General features: G+C 41.5%; 1 protein-coding gene across 2 annotated transcripts in view; it reads left to right on the top strand.

Moving 5' to 3' along the window:
- Positions 1-19867, top strand: part of PIGN (phosphatidylinositol glycan anchor biosynthesis class N) — a 224123-nt gene that overhangs the window by 73945 nt on the left and 130311 nt on the right. For both annotated transcript variants that reach the window (XR_002098336.1, XM_019521634.1), the window contains exons 6-12: positions 3238-3362; positions 5840-5970; positions 7056-7172; positions 11841-11881; positions 14899-14958; positions 15949-16041; positions 18115-18170. Coding sequence is in view for 1 of the 2 variants with exons in the window: in XM_019521634.1 (XP_019377179.1) it covers positions 3238-3362; positions 5840-5970; positions 7056-7172; positions 11841-11881; positions 14899-14958; positions 15949-16041; positions 18115-18170 (623 nt within the window). In the remaining variant the exon portion in view is untranslated. The remainder of the gene's footprint in view (positions 1-3237; positions 3363-5839; positions 5971-7055; positions 7173-11840; positions 11882-14898; positions 14959-15948; positions 16042-18114; positions 18171-19867) is intronic.

Here is a 19867-nt window from a genome sequence, read left to right as displayed (position 1 = left end):
TCTGTTTCCTTTTCCTCCCTTTACAAATATAGCACAGTGTTACCTTTGGACAATGCTAGGGCTGTACATGCACAGATTTTCAAATGAATTGCAGATTACACAGTGAGATATACATGGTAGAACAGCCTTGTGTTTAAGGCAAACTTCTTGACTAGGGCCAGTGCTATAAGTTGTAGGGATTCAAGCTATCAAAGAATCTGAGGTTCAAATTTCTCTTCCTTTATACACAAAACTAGTGGGGAAAAAGATGAGTTGACTTGCTGTAGTGCAGGTCTGGAGGCTCCTAGAACTCCAGAATCTCAAGTGGATTCCTGTACTGTTAAGTCTAAGGTTAAACCTGCCTTTGACAAAAGAGTCTAACTCAATCATCTGCAGTAATGAGGCAAATTAAAGGTGAAGTACAATGCTTTAAAGGATTTTTTAAGAACTTTTTTAGCACCTAATCTAAAACCCAGCAATCGGTAGACTTAAGTAAAAAAAAATTGTAAAATTTTTTAGAAGTTACTATTAATCTACGAATAACTGGGTGTACTTTGTCCCCAGTTTTAAAAATATGCCAGCATTCCTGTTGCTGTTTGTGCATCCATTAATACACAGGTCAAAATGCTTCCCCTTCTGTGTGTATGTGAACACGCAGCTTTAACTATGGTTTTATCATAAAGGCCTCTTACTCTGATTAGGATTGTCTCTTGAAATTAGAATTTCCATTTTTGTTGATTTCTAGAAGATATTTTCCTATGCAGTGGCCACGTCTACGCAAGATGCTGCCTGTGCAGTAGCTCGTTAATACTGTGCAGTACCACTGTGTGACATGAAGTGTAACGTCACACTACTGCGCAGTCAGCATCACCTGAAAGCCTTTCGGTGATGCTACTGAGCAGTAACTCCAGTTACTGTACAGTCATTTCATACTTGTGTATACTGACTGCACAGTAACAATTGCATAGGCAGCATCTCATGTAGACACGGCCAGTGTAGACCTGTAGCTTTTTTTTACTGGTGGTGAGATACAATTTTTAACACTTGTCCAGATTTGAATGACTCTTCTCTACCTTTTTCCACATTATTAAATTGACTGTATCAGTTGAATGATGGCTAATGTGCAGAAAGAAATGGAAAGAAAGTTCTTGATAACTGTTGTCTTCCGTTCTGTTGTTCAATGTAATTCTCCATGTAGCAGTGCCCTCTCAGGGGGTTGTCTGTGCTGCTTCATATATTCCCTTGGAGACTTGACTTATAAAAATAATGACTGTAGGCTTAATTCAGTGGCAAATCTTCAGCCATATTTATTATGTACAAAGCAGCACCTCACTAACACATTTGTCGAAGGACTGCACGTAGGGCCTTCTCAAATACCCCTGGTCGACAACCCCCGCATTAAGTCAATTGACTCCCTCAGCTGCCTGAATAATAATGCCAGTGTTGCTGCACTGTGGAGCAGGAATCAGACAGTCAGAAGATTAGCTTCCCTGCTTAATATACACATCCCATTCTGCAGAGGGGGGAGGTGGGTGTTGTATTTGAGAAAACCCAGTAATGAACTTTATCAGTCAACTCTGTCAGGCATTTGTAAAGCCTAACCTCACAGGCACCTTCCAGTCCAAGTGCCTGGTAAGCGTGAGGTCTTTGGTAAAGTCTGCTTTGGTCAATGCTCTAGCAAAGCCTTAATATGAATTGTATATGCAGTAATCAGTGCTTATATTAATCACTACTCTTGGGAGCCTACAACTGTTAGGAAAACTGGTGTTTCTTACTATGTCTGTCTCCATCAGACTTTAACTATCAGCTAAAATTTACTGTATCAAAAGTTTAATTATGTGTAAGCAGAAGGGACTTTTGAAATGGCATGGGAATGTATCTAGCTGGAGAGAACCACAGGGCTTTGCGTTCCTTTTATAAGATGGCATTCAGGATGGTTAAGCCTTGAAAAATATTTTTGTTTACAACTGATGCACTTTAACTGGCATGGAAACGTGGGTCCCTAGAACTTCCCTGGCTCCCATGCCTCGTTGTCAGGACCCATGTTGGTTTGTGCTTCATGCGGAGGCACAGGTCAGCATGCATCCTGGCACAGGGTGGCAGGAGAGCTAGGTAACCCCCCAGCACCCCATGCCTCCATGTAGGGGTCCACTCTGACCCATGGTTACATGTGAAGCATGAGTCAGTGTGGGGATGGGGAGTGGGAGTGGGGTAGTCCCTGACACTGTACCAGGACCTGTGCTGACTTATGCTTCATACAGAGACATGAGTAAGTGTGGGTCCCTGCAGGGAGGCGCACGGCGCTAGAGATTACCCAGGTTCTGCACTCCTGCCAGGACCCATGCTCATATGCCCCTGCATGAGGCACAGGTCAGTCTGGGTCCCAGCATGTAGGCCCAGGGTCCTGTGGGTACTGGCACAGAGCACCCAGAATTCCCTGAGTTTTGGGACCCATGTGGTCTTTCCCTGCGTACAAAGATGTGTGACCCAGGTGTTTCTGTAAGCAGAGAAACCCTGGCAGGTGCCCTGGGGGCTTATGGCACCAATCCCACCTGGGGTGTCCAGAGTGAGGCCCCTCAAGCCCTTGGAGCAGCTGCCCAGGTTGGTGGGAGAGTGCTCCAGGCTGCCCACGTTCTCTTGCTACAGACCAAATAGATGTTGGCTGCAGGAAAGTAGCAACACTTATTAGTGCTTTGTTGCACCACTGAAGTGGCATGACAAAAGGTAGGAATGTCTAGATGCTCAGCATTTTTGCCACTATAACAATCGTTATGGTGGCATATATGTGATGTCAGGTGATGTCTGTTTCTATCCATAGAGAGCCACAACGGGGCAGCTCTGCACAGTGCTGCCTAGAGTTTTATCGACATATTCTTAGCTATCAGTTTCTTGTATTCGTTTTCCATTTTAAATCAAGTAACAGTGGAAGGTTACAGGCAGAAGTTAAATTCATAGGCAGTGTCTACCCATCACTGAGGAGAAAGAAGGAAAAGGTTGGCTGTTGCTGCCTGCAGGGACCAAAAAGCTTAACTTAGAGTTGTACCTATTTTGCAATAGCTAAGACCCAGGAGTGATGATTTTACCAGAATGTTTTTATTAGCCTTCTCTAAGGATAAAGTAAGTTTCTCCCCCTTTTCTGCCAAATTCTAATGTGGTATTAATGTATTAATAAAAGCTGCATTTTAAAAGATGTATATCTTTTTTCCCCCCATCCCCATGGTGCTAAAAATAATCTTTTGTTTTTTTTTTTCCATATAGAACTTCTTCTATGCTGCCAGAAGTAATCAAACCATGTTTTCTAACGTAAATGAGGAAAAAGTAATTCTCTTCCTTCATTTGTTAGGAATAGATACAAATGGACATGCTCATCGGCCAAACTCAAGGTACTTTTTCATACGCTAAATTAATCCTTATTTGTTTTTAACATGCATAACTTTTTGCCCTAATTCACATTTTTTTAAACAATATTTCTCATGGCACATCTGAGCTTTGCAGATTTTGAGGCTGTGTAAGGGTTTAGGTTGCCATGACAACTTACCTGCTGAATTTCTTGGGATTTTACCAGTTTAGAGCCTCAATGTCAAATTTTAGTAAGATGCATCTAGCTATAATAGTTTGCCCATAGGTAATTTTAGCAGACCCCTTAATTCTAATCATCAAGAAGAGTAATAAACTTAACTATAGAAAAATACTAGAATATTAGGAATACTGTCTACCTGCAACCTGTATATTCCCAAAGGGGTAAAATTGAGAGTCTGTCTTAATTACACAGCAAACAGGAAATTAAGGAATAACAAGGCCAAAATTGCAGCTTTTATTGTAGATGAGTGACAAATCTTTATTTTGGACAGCTTAACAAAATGGAAATTTAAGAAACAAACTCATTACAGGTGCATTTTGAAACATCATTTGAAAATCTTTTCTCCACTTCACTCCCAAGTTTAGTTGTTCTGTATTTCCTTTACCACCACCTATTAGTGCAAACCTTAGGAACATGACACGCATGTGCTTTGGAGTTCTCCAAGACATTCAGTAGCCATCTCTATTACTTAAAACAGTGATAGGCAACTTTTTGTCCTGAGCTTGCAACCACACCCCCTACTGTGGGGGTGCAAATCTCTTCCTTCTCCCTCCCCTTGCCCCCCACCCTTTCATCCCTTTCCAAAGCTCAAGCTGTCTGCACTTACCCTTGCTGCAGATACCCAGCCCCTCTGCAGTGAGGGTAAGCTCAAGTACAAGAGGGAAGTAGGGAGGGTTGCAGAAGAAGGTGCTGTGGAGGGGATGGGTGGCTTGGCACAGCTGCGTGCATCTCAATTTCCCCCCATTTTGCTCTAGGTTGGGCCAGACCCAGCTTCTTTGTAAGCTGGATCTGGCCCCTGGGCCTTAAGTTGCCAACCCATGATTTAAAGATCTGCTTCATAACCATAAGAAAATGCTTAGTAGGAAGACAGTTACTGATTTTCCCCCTTCTCTGAAAAATTAACTTACAGCCCTGTCTTGTCCTGCCACAAAGCTGTTTGGAACCCACAATATTTATGGGTCATGAAACTCTTAAGACAAGCTCTCCATCAAGGGAACCTTTTATTCGTAGGTTAATAGTAACTTCTAAAAAATTTTACAATTTTTTTTTTACTTAAGTCTACCGATTGCTGGGTTTTAGATTAGGTGCTAAAAAAGTTCTTAAAAAATCCTTTAAAGCATTGTACTTCACCTTTAATTTGCCTCATTACTGCAGATGATTGAGTTAGACTCTTTTGTCAAAGGCAGGTTTAACCTTAGACTTAACAGTACAGGAATCCACTTGAGATTCTGGAGTTCTAGGAGCCTCCAGACCTGCACTACAGCAAGTCAACTCATCTTTTTCCCCACTAGTTTTGTGTATAAAGGAAGAGAAATTTGAACCTCAGATTCTTTGATAGCTTGAATCCCTACAACTTATAGCACTGGCCCTAGTCAAGAAGTCTGCCTTAAACACAAGGCTGTTCTACCATGTATATCTCACTGTGTAATCTGCAATTCATTTGAAAATCTGTGCATGTACAGCCCTAGCATTGTCCAAAGGTAACACTGTGCTATATTTGTAAAGGGAGGAAAAGGAAACAGATAAGGTTTTAAAATTTTTACAAAGTCTATCAGTAGGAATGTTGTTGCAATAAACCAAGAACCCCGTGGAAAATCAATTACTGCTCATAACAATTAACTTTCCCCCACTCTGCAATTAACTTTCCACCACTCTGTATTCTCCTGGAAATAACATTCCTCTTCCTTTAGAAATAATCATATTCTTTTACACAATTAGAAGGTTTATCTATTTAACTACTCTTATTTGATCCAAAACTACTTCTCCATGCTCCAAGGTTTACTGTCCTTTTCCTTTAAGAGATGATTTCATTGACATAATGGAGTTGAATAAAGGAATTATTCTACTTGGTATTTAGCTTAGGCTGTATCTGCTTCTTTCCCAGACCTGAGGAAGGGCATTTTGTGCCCAAAAGCTTATCCAACAAAAGGTATTACCAACCAAAGCTTGTTTTTCTTGCTAGACAGAGACTGTTTTGATCCTGGAAGATGCAAATCTCTGTGGAAAAGGTGAGATGTAATGATAGCATGACCTTTGGAAGAGGAACCAAAATTCATAGGATCATTGGAAAGCAGGGTTGCTAGGGACCTCAAAGTTTTGTGTATAGAGGAAGAGAAATTTGAACCTCAGATTCTTTGATAGCTTGAATCCCTAGCATTGGCCCTAGTCAAGAAGTCTGCCTTAAACACAAGGCTGTTCTAGCATGTGCATCTCACTGTGTAATCTGCAATTCAAAGGTCACCTGAACTCAAGTGGTATATTTTTCTCTATTGTTCACAGGGAATATAAAGATAATATCAGAAAAGTAGATGACGGCATAAAAGAAATCGTATCTCTTCTTGAGGATTTTTATGGAAATGATGGGAAAACTGCCTTTATTGTAACTTCTGATCATGGAATGACAGATTGGGGTGAGAGTTGTTAAATCTGTGCAGTCTGCTTTCGTTATTGGCTAACATCCGATTTTATGACCAGGTTGTAAATACTATTCTCACTAAGGCTCTGCAGCCACCAGTCTATGCTAATTGCTTGGTGTTATCTTCATGTAATGCATGAATCACAATGCCTTTGTATTACTCTACCATAGCTAGGAAAGAAGTAAGGGGCTGCTGAGGACCTAATTAGCCTTAACACCTGAAGTAGGCATTGGGTATCCAGGGAGAAGCAGAAGTCCAGCTCAGCAGTTGCCTGGGAGAGGCAGAGAACAGACTATTCTCGCTCCCTTTGTGAATGAGCTAGTTAGCTGGGGGTGGGGGATATGTAAATAGATACCTATCTTTTTCAAAGAGCTTAAAAATGATTCAAAGTAGCTAATTAAAGACAGGTCAGGGGCCTAGCTTAACCCCTACAAATGCTAGGACACAAGTCAAGCCTTTAATTATCAGTGACTAGTTTTTCATAAGGGTTAAATTAAACCTTTACATAGTTATCATGTGAAAAACTGTTAACGTCTTATCTTTTGATCAGTTCAAATTTCCTACTTGATAGTGTAGTTGCTTGCCAGAATATTTTAACACACTGCCAATTATGCAAAATCCAATTATGCAAAGGTATAATATCATGTTACATATTAAAAAGCTTAGCTATATAGTCGTTTACAGATTGATAAAACTCTACTTTCTTCCCTACGGAAATTAATTTCCATATGAGTATCATATCAAGGCAAAAAAGTAGTATATTTTAACACTGCTTTGACGGTAGTTGTGTTCTAGCATAAGAGACATGAGCTTCACAGAGTTTGGTCTTTGATATTGATGAGTAGAGGTACAACAGTGGTGACCTAGATTTCAAAGGGAAAGAGCAGCGGACTTTTCACTAAACAATCTTAACATATTCCAGAAATATCTGTATTGCAATTATCGGAAGAGGGATTCTAGTAAAATATGGAGCTAGAGTCGGGCTGTCTGAAGTACGAAAAGTTTCCATAAACCTGGCTTTTGGAATCACTGCCTTGCTTATAAAGTTAATTCTGCTTCTGGTTTGACACAATCTGTAGGATCTCATGGGGCTGGCCATCCCTCAGAGACTTTAACACCATTGATTGCTTGGGGAGCTGGATTGAATTATCCCCAGAGCGTCGCATCTCAAGCCTTTGAGGATAATTTTTTGAAAGGTATGTAAATTACCAATTACCTTTAAAACCCACATCTTTCAAAGAGCACATATAAAGCAAAACATAATAAAAGGATAGTATGTAACCCTCACATTTTTCCAGGCTCACATATAGTAGAAAACCTTGTAAGTTTAACAAGCGTAAAACTAGATTTACGTGCTTTGCATTCACCAGCACGAAAAAGAAATAATTGGTGGTGTGTGTAGCTGTAGTGGGAAGCTTTGCTATTGATTTCATTGTAGTGAGCCCGGTTCTCCACAGGAATGAGGTTTTCATGTTCTAGATAAAACATGTTTTTTAGGATCTTTTGCAAAAGTTAAAAACATTCTGGAAAGAATCCTGAGCATCCTTCCCAGGTTTTAGACTCTTCCTGCCTCAGAAAATGGGCATGGCAAGTCTGCTGGGAGGACTTGCTGCTGTAGTCTGTCTAACGGCTGGTAGCTTTTAGGGTACACTGTGACCCACCATAATGAAACCGCCAGAAGTTACTTGGTCACGTGCGCACTCTGGCCATGAACAGATATTACATTTGTCATGCTACAAACATCTTGCAGCATTACAAAATATGAGGGGACAGATATGCACACCCCCTGTAGTGCTGCAGAAATGGTGGAAGCGCCCATATCATGTGTGGTCATTGCATTGTAGTGACATGGCGGGGGGCATGTCTTTTGCTCCCTCAGCATCTCTCAGTGCTCTGCTCTTTCTCCCCATGCTCCCTCTCACTGTGGTTTGGTGTGGAGGAGGGAGAGAGAGAGCAGGGTACATAGTGACTGAGTGTAGCTTTGGGGAGTGCAGCTTGCCTGCTCCCTCAGGGACTGGGCTGTGAGCAAGCCTGGGACCAGACTAGGTCTATCCTGGTTGGGCTGTGGTTGTAAGACAGTGTAGGACTGGGGCTGTGAGCAAGCTCATTCACATCCCTGTCCTGGCTGGGCTGCAGCATTACTTACAGTGCCTTAAGAAGGTTGGGCTATAGGAGGTACCACAATTTGTAATACAGACAGTCTTGTTCTCAGTTCCAGGTATGTAAGGGATTTTTGTTTGTTTTAGGTCTCCAACTCCCCCTTTCAGCTTTTACCCCCATCAAGGATGGATTCTACCCCAGGCAGCAGTTGCAACAGAGTTAACTTGTTCAGTTTGGTGTAAAGCAATTAGTATGCTTCTCATATGGTTTCAGTGGTATGCTGCTTGTTCTGAGATGACAGAATTTTCCTTATCAGTTACTTCACCTGTGTTTTGCCTCCCTGATGGCTGATCCATGCTACCATTTCAGGCAGAATCCTGATGACATACCTACATCTGCTGTGCAATGTAATAGCTTTATCCGTCAGGCCATCTTCACAGCTGTATCATGGTTTGTCTTTCTGAAGAAGGGGAAGCCTAGATTCCAGAAGCTACTTTCAGAGTAACTTCCAAGGGATGAAGTTACACTTAGATTCTCCTAAATTTGTGGAATGTTAGGTGGTGTTCAAGTTAGAATTTGCTGTGAACAGTTGTACATCAAGGGATAATACCGTTTCTTGCCTGCACAACTCTGACTTGCTACTAGAGGACGGGTGAGCAGGGGCATGGCTATGAGCCAGGACACTTGGACTCTGTCCCTGCTTTGGGTTGGAGTGGGGGCTGGGAGCAATGTATCCTGGGATGCTGGAGGACTGCACATTGCTCATTTTATCTCTGTGGAATAGACCGAAGTTATCTTAACATGAGCTAGGTAGCATCGCCCAGAGTTAACTCTCACCTGAACTTGTGAAGTGACATAACTTTGAGACTCTCAGAGGGCACTTAACACAAGTTCACAAGCTTTAATGTGCAGACGCTTGTGTTTTAAGTGCCCTTCAGATGGTCTAAGTGTAATGTGTAACTTTACAGGGAAAGGCAACCCACCAATTTTAAGTCTTATCCTGTGCATACAAACAAAATCGTTGTCTATACACAGAGCTGATACTCCTTCTTTGCTTTGTGCATTCAGAGGTTAATATGAACAGTTCCCTTTTGGATTGGGTGATTTTTAAACTTCCTTTGCTCTTCTGTTATTGGTATTAGTTATTGTTTTCCTTCCTTGTCTCACTGTTCAGCAGATCTTGATAAGAACCTTGGATAAAAGGGTAAGAGTGTTTGTCCTGCCCAGCAGCAAGAAAACAGCTAGTTTCAAAGTGCTTAGGGTTAGACCCGGGCAGGAATGGGTGCCATGGTCATATCACCCCAGCCAAATATCTGTCCAGCCTCCTCTTGAAGACCCCCAAGGTAGGAGGGAGCACCACCTCACTTGGGAGCCCATTCCAGAGCCTGGCAGCCCTAAGTGTAAAGTAATGTCTTCTGATGTCCAGCCTGAACCTTTTCTCTAACAATTTGTGGCTGCTATTCCTAGTAACCCTGGGTGATGCCTGGGGGAACAGAGCCTCCCCCAGTTCTCACTTGTCCCCCCTGGTGAGTTTGTAAACAGCCACCAGATCTCCTCTCATCCTTCTCTTGTAGAGGCTGAATAGGTTCAGGCCCTTTAGCCTCTCTTCGTAGGGCCTGCCCCGCTTCCCCTTGACCATGCAAGTGGCCCTCCCATGAACCCTCTCAGTGCTAGCCACATCCCTCTTGAAGTGTGGCACCCAAAACTGGACACAGTACTCCAACTGTAGCCTGACCAATGCCGCATAGAGGGGGAAGAATCACCTCCTTGGACCTGCTTGTGATGCATGTGTAGGTGCACGACAAGGTGCAGTTAGCCTTACTGACCGCTTCCTGGCATTGGCAGCTCATGTTCATCCTGGAGTCAACAATGACTCCAAGATCCCTTTCTGCCACCATGTTGACAAGAAGGGTGTTTCCCAACCTATAGGCGTGTTGCTGGTTCCTTCTCCCTAGGTGCAGCAACTTGTACTTGTCTGCATTGAATTCCATCCTATTCTCATTTGCTCACTTCTGTAATTTTTCTAAATCTAGTTGGATTCTGTCCCTCCCTAACAGCATTAGACACTTACAGAAAACATATGCATTTTAGCTGTAGATCAGTGGTAAGATGAGGAAAGTGTCTGTTTTTCTGGAAAATAGTGGAGGTACCTCCATCTTCACAACTGCACTCTATTCTAGCCTAGTTTGGCTTCTTACAGTACCTTCTCTGGGGGTACTGAAGCAATGCTTCATAAGTCTCTAAAAGAGCAGCCTCCAGGAACTGCACAGATGTGGCCAACCTAGTAATTTATATTCTCTGTAATGGTTTTCTTAGGGGGGAAACACTTGTAGGAAGAAACAGTTATTCTGTCCCATTACAGAAATATGGATGAATATTGAATGAAATTCAGTTTATATTGGCACAAGCTCAGTTATGAATTAATGAGCGAGTTTGAGACAGAATCCTGCCTTTGATCTCTGTGTGGTATCTGCTGATGTCAAATGGAAGACATCTGCGGAGATGGAGAAATTACCTGGGGTATTGGTATTTGAATCTTATCTATAGAGAAAGAACTCTGCAACTGGGGGGTGATGGGAGGAAGACAAACCAATTATGAAAAAGCAATTCGGTGCTGTAGTGTAGGTAAACTGCTGTTTGCATTTAAAACACTCGCAGCTAAGATCTGCTCTGGGTGAGTTCCAACATGTGGTACATAAAATGCTGGTGGCAGTCAACGATTGCTTTTAACCTTTATTTCCCCTAACTTTTCCTCTACTTTTAATAATGGGCAGGCTTGTGAAAAAAATGGAAAAGCTGCTTGTTGCAATAGGAGTGATGTTGTGAACAGGGAACAAACTCAAATTAGGAAAGAGATTTCCTTGAAGGGAGAAAAAATTATCAGCCAGATGACTCAGGAACGCTCTTTCAAGTGCATCTCTTTCTAAAAAGGTGATGAGTGTTTGTTTTGGGATAGGTAAAAGAGCTTTTTTGCTTGAAAGTCAGCAGCTTAATTGGCTGATAGTGAATAAATTTGATTTTGTACAGATGTGTTTTAAGTTGTCTTGAACTGTTAAATGAGTTGTCTTGAGCTGGTAACTCCTAGGGTACATTGTGACCCACTGTAACAAAGCTACCAGAAGTTACTTGGGCACATGCATACTCTGGCCATAATAAGATATGACATTTGTCATGGTGCAGACATCCTTGTAGCATTACTAAATATGAGGGGACAGATATGCACATCTCCTGTAGTGCTACAGAAATGTGGAAGCATCCATATTATGTGTGGCCATTGCATTGTAGTGACATAGTGGGGGGCATGTCTTGTGTTCTCTCAGCATCTCATAGTGCTCTGCTCTTTCCTCCCACCCTCCCTCTCACTGTGGGCTTTTATTTCAAGCCTGACATACATAGTAGTGATTAGATTTACCTTTCAGTGAGTATGTGCTGTGTTTCTTTAGGGAATATTGAGATAACCCTTTCAAAGCAGACAAAAGAAAGATGGACACTGTTTAAATCTGCTTGTATCATTCATTTGGCTCTGCAGGTGATCCATCTGTTATGTTGCTTAAGGTTGTAGGATCAAAAGACTTCAATCACAGATACAACTAGTAACTTCCTTGTGGATGAAGGAGACACTTCTGCCTTTTCAGTTTGGTCTGTGACCTTCCTTGGGTCTCCTTTTATACTTTATTGAGTGCAGACAAACTCACTAAATATCAAAGGAGTTATTTCTTCAAAGTCTCTTTATCAGCTAATTTTATGTGTTCCATTTCTTTTAGAATGGAAACTGGAGAACAGGAAGAGAGTGGATGTCAACCAGGTGAGAAATTATTCCACCTCAAAACTTAAATTTCCTTTTAAAATGTAATCTCACAAGGCTTATAAAACAATTTGAAGGAGTGGGTGATCACAGTAAAGTAACTTTTCTAGAATTGTCCCTTAAATTCTATTGGCGGAAGGATTTTAACTGCTGCATACAAACTATGTGCATCTTGGGAAAAATTGGTTCTGTAAGCAAAATTCAGTTGATACGAAGACTTCATGTAACTTTTTTCTTTTTATTTATGTGTACTGGGACAATCCTTAATGACCTTGTCACATACTACTGTGGAAAGATCATGGTGTAATACACAGTGCCTCTACTGACAGCAGTGGTGAGCTTTCAAACAACTGGCAGTGTACATAAATACCATAATACTTGTAGCTTGTTAGATATCGCTTAAATTTCCTGTCCTGTTTACCTTAACATCTGCAGGGGAGAATCCTTTTATGAACGCTATAAGAATTTGCATAGCAAATGGTAGTTTCAGAATGGGACTCCTTCCTACAGATTTTAAGGGACGCATTTATAGCCCTCCCCTGCCACTTCACAGCTGACATGGTCTCTTGGAACTGACTCCTTTCCCTCCTTCCTTGCCTGCCTCCTGGGCACTGGGTTACTGAAAAGAGACAGGAGGTGGTTGCTGCAGGTCATGAGCATCTGAAGAATACTTTTTGGTACATAACTGAATTAGCCATTTGTGCAGGGTGATCTTCCAAAGCTGTCAGATAACTGTATTTACTTAAATATGACCCATATTTTTTTCCCCAAAATCAGTTGCTGGATATTGAGGTTAGTGTTTTAAAAGAGGAATGTGGGGAGTAGACAGCCCAATCCTACTGAAGCTGTACTGCCTACCCCCTTTTCAAGCTGGGTGAGGAGTCAGCAGTGCCTGCTGGGTCTAAGCAGTTTGGCTCCAGCAGGATCTGACACTGCTGGCTGTGCCAAGTTGCCCGCCCCCACTTTTCTTCTCGAGCAGAGCTGGGTGGACAGCCAGACGTACTGGTTAGGTCAGCTGAAGGCCCTGTCCTGCTGGGACCAAACTGCTCATTCCCTCTACTCAAGGCCAGGTGGGCCCTCAGCTCTCTCCAAAGGTGCTGCTAGATAGATCAGGCCCTCAGCTGAGTTAGCAGACACTGCTGTCTGCCCACCTAGCTCAGCTAGAGAAGACAAGAGGGGCTGAGGAGTTTGGAGTCTTCAGTCTCACTGTGTTCTGTGCTGGGAATTACTTGGAAGGATTCCATAAATGCGGCTGTGAGTCTTTCTACCTTTTAGAGATAATGGCTCAGATTCTCTATTGATACTAGAGTGAAACCAGAATAATTCTGTTGATATCAGTGGGGTTATTTCAGATTTACAGAAATGTGTAACTAAGAAAATTACAGAGAGAGTGTGCTGTTTTAAATTTTTTCAAACAGTTGTTATAAATATCTAAAACATTTTAAACAAAGTTGAAAGTGCAAAAGTGTGTGTGCCTCCCCCTGCAAAAAGGGCTCAAGCATGAAAGATTCATCAGGAACAAAATGCCCATATTGGCAGAGATTGAAACACCCTCCCTGCGAACATCCTTCATGGGGTTATAGATTTAGGACCACCTGCCTGTCTTCCACCTTGCAGGGGGCCCCTTTGGCCCAATGTGGTACTGACTGGTGGTCCACATTTTGTCGCAAAGTGAAGTGTCCAAATTCAAATCAGAGAGAGAGACTTTTTAAAAACTTTTTAAAAAGGATATTATACAAATAATAAAATCAAATAGTGAAAGTGCAAAGATATGTTCCTCTCCCAGGGGCCAAGCATGAAACAACATCAAAAACCCCATCATGGCACAAGAGATTGAAACTGCTTCCCCCATGCCCTTCGTGAGGTTACACATGTAGGTAGGACCAGCTATCTGTCTTCCATCTTAGTGGCTCAATGTGACACAAACTGGTCCATATTTTGTTGCAATTTGAAATGTCAAAAACAGTCATGACACACCTGGACCAAGAATCAGAAGAGTCAGAAGGCATCATCAGAGCTGGCCCCTGTAAGACAGTTTCTGTGGCTTTTCAGTTGCTGTCTTGGCTGGTCCAACAGAAAATTGGCCAGACAGATCATGTTCCCTTTGGCCACTTGGTACGGGATTGAAAAGATGTCCACAATCTTGCAGAAGTCCAATATCAGCATGCTGAGGGCAGCAAAAAGCAGCTGCAGCCAGGGGCAGTCCAGAAAGGCATGGGAAAGAGTTTCTTCCACCTTGCAGAAATAGTAGTATGTCAGTGCCACTGTGTCTAAGTAGTGGATGAAAGTCCCTATGGCCAGAACCCAGGCAGCAACCAACCCTGGAGGTCACCTGTTCTCTTAGTGATGGGTAACTTGTACAGGGTGTACCAGGCCAGATGGGCTTGCTTTGGTGTTGCTGCCACTAGGCACCGAGAGAGAGAAATTATGGAATTATTAACCATTGTTTGTACCTTTTCTCATGATGAATAGTATCTTGTTTCATTAGAAGCCCTGCTGCCACTTAAAGGAATCACTCGTCAAGTAAATGGCTAATTAAATGCGACAAATCTCAAAAAGAACGTGGCTCTAAATAAGTAAAAGTTAGTCAGTGGATGGATGACACTTGAATTGGTTTCATGCACTGGATGGTTGCTGTATTGCTTAGAATAATGAAAACAGCAGATAAGCTTCTCTCTTCAACATTGATGAAAGAGATATTTAATTTACATGAACAAGTATAGAGGCGTTAATTTGCATTAAAAAGTGAATTATTTTTAAGATATATTAAACTGACATTGGTTTACTAAAGAATTAAAATTCCTTCTGGTATCTCGACACTGATTCCATTAAAAAATCAGTAAAGTTATTTTATTTTAATTGACAAATATTTCTTTGAAGTGCTTTTCACTGCTCTGAAATTCTGACAGATCTAGCACTTGCATTTTAAAATAGAGATTCATGAAAATTAAAATACATGTATCTACTCTCTAGATTTCTTGAAGCGTTCTAAAATGAGAACATTTCTGTTTCCACAGGCTGATATAGCCCCGTTGATGGCTTCTCTTATTGGTGTTCCCTTTCCTTTAAATTCTGTGGTAAGCAGTTTTACTCTAAAAGGCTGTGGGGAGGGAGAATTGTTTTATTATACAATGTAGTGTGGTATTTTAAATTATAACAATTGGTCCCTTCAGTTGTTGGTGGGCTGAGGCCAGGAGAGGTTTTGCTGGATTATCTTGAAGGATGGTTGACAGCTGAAGTAGGTTAGAACATTTTATAGGCCATTGTAGTCTGTGCTGGGCTGAGGCTGGAAGTATGCAAAGTCAAGAATTACAGCCTGCTTCCTGCTAGCCTGCCTCAGTGCAACAGGATGGAATAGCTCTTGACCTGGGACCTGTTTCTTAATATGGAAACAGGTGTAGCTGGAGAACGAGGTACAGATTGTGCAGATTTACAAGAAAATGAATGTATGTGTGTGCTGGGGAGAAACGAGAACATTAAATGAAAACCTATAGCATTTAAAAATGGACCCTTTATAGTAAAAAACAAGTTACGCTCCAGTAGTTGGAAGTAAGATTTTTTTTGTGTCTCAAGAGAATTCAGTTAACATTATTCAAAGATCACCATTTCATTATTTTTCAAATGGAGAAATTGGGCACAAGGATGGTAAGATACCTTTGATGTCACACTAGTATGGAAAGCATGGGTCAGACCTTCTGGACACAGTTCTGCTTCATGGAAGTTGATGAAAGCTGTTTGGCTCAAGTGGTAACAGGATTTTTAAAAAAGATAAAGGATGATATTTTGGCTAAAATGGCCTTTAGCTTCTCAATTAATAATTTATTGTACTTGAATTGCATACTAGAGAATATTACCAGTTTTTCAGTGAGAGTTGGGAAAAATCCTGTGCTCTATTTATTACCCTAATTAGTTCTGATGCAAAGAAATTGTGAAAGGAAAAGTATTTGTAGCTTTAACAATAGATTGCTGTTCAGTCAGTATAACTAACTTCACTGTCTTCTTGATCTTGGTTGTGATTATGTGAACAGACATGAATCTAGTTAATTTTTAATAATTTATATTTGCAGGGAATTCTGCCTCTGGAATACTTGAACAACAGTGTTCATTTTAAAGCTGAGAGCATTTTTACAAATGCTGTTCAGATTCTTGAGCAGTTTAAGGTAAGTAAACAATATTAAGGTGGACAGGTTCTTCATCTTACATGGCTTTTGAAACTAAAAATATTCATGCCATTCTACTTAAACTGTTTTATAGCACAGTGTATACATTTCAGGTTACATTTTTATGATGGCAGCTTGTAATACCGAGCAGAGGGAAATAGCACTTGCATGTTGTCAGCTATTTGTTCAATCTTGCACACACAAGTAGATTTATGTGTGATTGAAAATATGCTACTTTAAATTGATGAAAACCTCCTTTTTTTTAAAGAATAGATTCCTTTCTGACCTAAATGTGAATGTTGAAATGTAGGGATTAGTTTTACATTGTATTGGACTAGGGGATTTAATTTCTCTGGCTCCAGCTATTGCAAGTGCATGTTGCTCACACTGGAGTCAATTAATAATGTTTGCTTGTGAGGGTAGAATTTGGCCCTAAATATGTGACATATATAAATAACTTTTTTTTTTACTGAAACCAAGTGCCTATTCAGTTCCAAATTCAGCTGAGCAAAGCTTAATAACCATGTCTACAAAAATACGTGGGCCATAAAACGACAACTGGGCTAGTATCCTGCTTCCCAGACCCATGGGCTTGGGAGTCCAGATATTCCCCATATCCTGTAAGGCATCCTACTTGCAAGTCCCAAACCCTGAGGTCTGGCAGTTCAGATGCCCCTTGTTATGCTTGATCTTAGGCCAAACACCAAGAAGTGATAATTATGTATAGATAATCTGTTCTGTATGAATGTGGGTTGGCACATACTACATTCAGAGCCACTGAACTAGTTTTATGCAAATAGTATACCTTTTTCCACTAATTAAGCAGCTCAAATAATTTAGCACAAATGGTTTAATCTGTTTCTTTCATTTTGCTTCATCTGATTGCAATGATTTATATTAGGGCTATTCATACAGGTCCATTATGTTAAATATTGTTCAAGAACATAACAAAAGACCATCCTTTCCACCCAAAGTTCATTCTCGATTAAACCAACATGCGAGGACATCCATTTTGCACATGGAGAACTGTTTCACAAACAGCCTCCCTTGCTTAATATTGCACAAGAAATCTGTGGTAGAACTGGGAATTGGATCCAGGTCTCTTGATGGCCAGATGAATGCCTTGACTGTTTTTTTTCATTTAATATTGATGGTTTTCCTCAGCTTTTTTTCAGTTAGGTTTATCTTCTTTTAATAGGTTTTTATATAAGTTGTATGTTTTGTTCTGTTTTGCTTTAATTAAGAGCCAGAGCAATTATTTTAATGTATTTGACCTATATTTTTATTGTACTCCATTTTTTTCCTGGCTTGTTTACTTCCAAAGTTCTTTGTAGGGGGAGAGAGAGTTATATATGTGAGCAGGCTCTCTTGGTTTCTCTTGAAGAAGTAAATGTTGTCCAACAGTGCATAGATACTAAGTGTATCTTTATATTTTCTGTGATGGACAGATCTGGCCACTACTTCTGCTACCTAGGGAAAAGTTGTTTTGGATGGATGAGGGGAGCTGTGCAGCAGATTCTCAAGCTGCTGGATCTTGGGAGCAATGTACTATAAATTTCCTTGCTGCTCTGCATGAACCATTAAGCATCAGGTCAAACTGGTGAAGAGCTTGGGTCAAAGTACTATCGGGCAAAGTGACTGACTACATCAGTGCCTCCCACTTCTGTTTGTGTCCAAGTTAATAGATCCAAGATCACCATTTCCAACATCTTTACAACTGTGTGTTAGTTCTTGTCTGTTGGCATTACCACTGATACATTTATTTATCATCCTGTGTACTGTGGAAATACTGTTGTGAGAACATCTTGGGAAGTGGGAGTGGAGAGCTTTTATTTTGTCTGTCTCTGAGCTGCATGATCTTGTAAGGACAGGTATGTCAGCTGTGTGAGGAGCCACACACAGCTTGAACTATGTGCTCTCAAGAATACCCAATTTTATTACCAGTGGATTTGAAATTTCATCTTCTTAAACAAACAACACCCCAGCAGTCTGTTCAAACATTTGTTATTTCAGGTTACACACTTAATTCTATTTCTAGTTACAGCTTTTGTTATGTTTTCGTATTGTTTACAGGTTAAAATGACTCAGAAAAAGGAATCCACATTATCATTTCTATTTACACCATTTCAGTAAGTGTATTTTAAAACTTTCTCTTTTGAAATGAGTGATTTTTCACTGTGTTCATTATTGTGAAAGTAAGGTAGAGTGCCACCTTAGAAAGCAGCTGGTTCAGAGAAGAGGTATGAGCTTTTGTAGGCAACAAACTAGATTATCAGATGCACTCCTCTAAGGTCCTACCCTGCCATACCTTCTGCATGATTTCAGACTAACATGTCATGATTTGGTGAAATAGGATCACAGACAATAACCTGCTCGAATACTTTCCGTGTGTATTAGAATGGTTCCCCCAATCTTATTAGTGGATAAGAGTGCATTCTTGAGTGTGTGTGTGTTGGAATTTTGTCTTTAGAATGGATACTTTGGTGGAATTTAATCATGTGACTTTCAACCATACTTGGAAACAAAAACAAAAGAGCAACTCTTTAAATGTATTTTCAAGCCAAACACAAACTTTTAAGATATTTTCTACATTTGAAAGTTCTAAGTTTTAACTAATGGCTTGAGACATTTCTAGGATATAGGATCCCACTGAAAGTGTTACTTGAGATTTGCTATGTTTAACAGACAAAATGCATTCATAGTTGCCTTAGATGAAATATAGAGCTGGCTTTAGGGGTGAGCCACCATGGTAATTGGCTGAGGCAACAGTCTATGGGGGGTTAGGGAGGGGATCTAGGAGATGAAGTTAGTACAAGATATGCAGTATGGTTGGTGGGTGGAAGAGACTCGCTTCTTAGGCTCAAAGCTAACATCCCTACAAATCTAATGCTTCTTCTGATTATAGAATACTTAGGGCAGAGTTACACGTTGTACTTAGACCATATTAAATCTGTGCAATGTTAAGTAGTGTTGAAGTTACAGTGTTCTATAAACAGCTGCACATTAAGGTTTAATATTTTTTCTTGCCTGCATAGCACTAATTTCCCACTAGAGGGCTGATGAGCAGGGGCACTGATGAACAGGGGCATGGCTATGAGCCAGGACGCCAGGTCTATATCCCTGCTCTGAGTGCCATGGGGTGGTGTTGGGAGCTATGCATCCTGAGATTCTGGAGGATAGGCCTGTGTGAATAGGGAAGTATTCGATTTGGATTCAGCCGATTCAGAGGACTGATTCGAATCACTGTCCCCATTTGATTTGGCCGAATCGGCTTTGAAAGTCTCAGCGCTGATTCAGAGAGATTCAGTGATTCGGATCGGCCAGGGAGAGGCAGGCACAGCTGGGCAGCTGCAGGTTCTCTCGTGGCTCCTCCAGCTGTGCCTGCCTCTCCCTGGGTGAGGGGAGCTGCAGGAAAAGTCGTGATGGCTGCCCTGCCCAGCCCTAGCCTCCTGACACTTTAAAAAAGAAAGAGAGAAAAAAAAAGCTCCACACTTACTGGCTGCAGCAGCAGCGATCAGGGCCTCTGGGTGCTCCCCCCCATGCAGCGTGGGGCAGCAGGGATCGCCACCCACATGGCACCCACGTGGCAGCTGCCTCATGGCACAGGTGCAGTGCATCTCGGCAAGGTGCTATGCACTGTCTGGGAGCTGGGGTGGCTGGGCCTGAGTGCTGCTGGGCTTCGGGTGAGTGCTGCAGTCGGTGAGTGTGGACTTTTTTTTTAAAGTGCCGGGAGGCTGGGGCTGGGTAGGGCAGCCATGGGGACTTCCCCGCAGCTCCCCCTGGCAGGAGAGAGGCAGGCACAGCTAAAGTAGCTGCGGGAGAACCT

Source organism: Gavialis gangeticus, unplaced genomic scaffold, assembly GCF_001723915.1.
Source record: "Gavialis gangeticus isolate Ggan-Ray unplaced genomic scaffold, GavGan_comp1, whole genome shotgun sequence".
NCBI classification, from domain to species: domain Eukaryota; kingdom Metazoa; phylum Chordata; order Crocodylia; family Gavialidae; genus Gavialis; species Gavialis gangeticus.
This window is presented reverse-complemented; position numbering and strand designations above follow the sequence as displayed.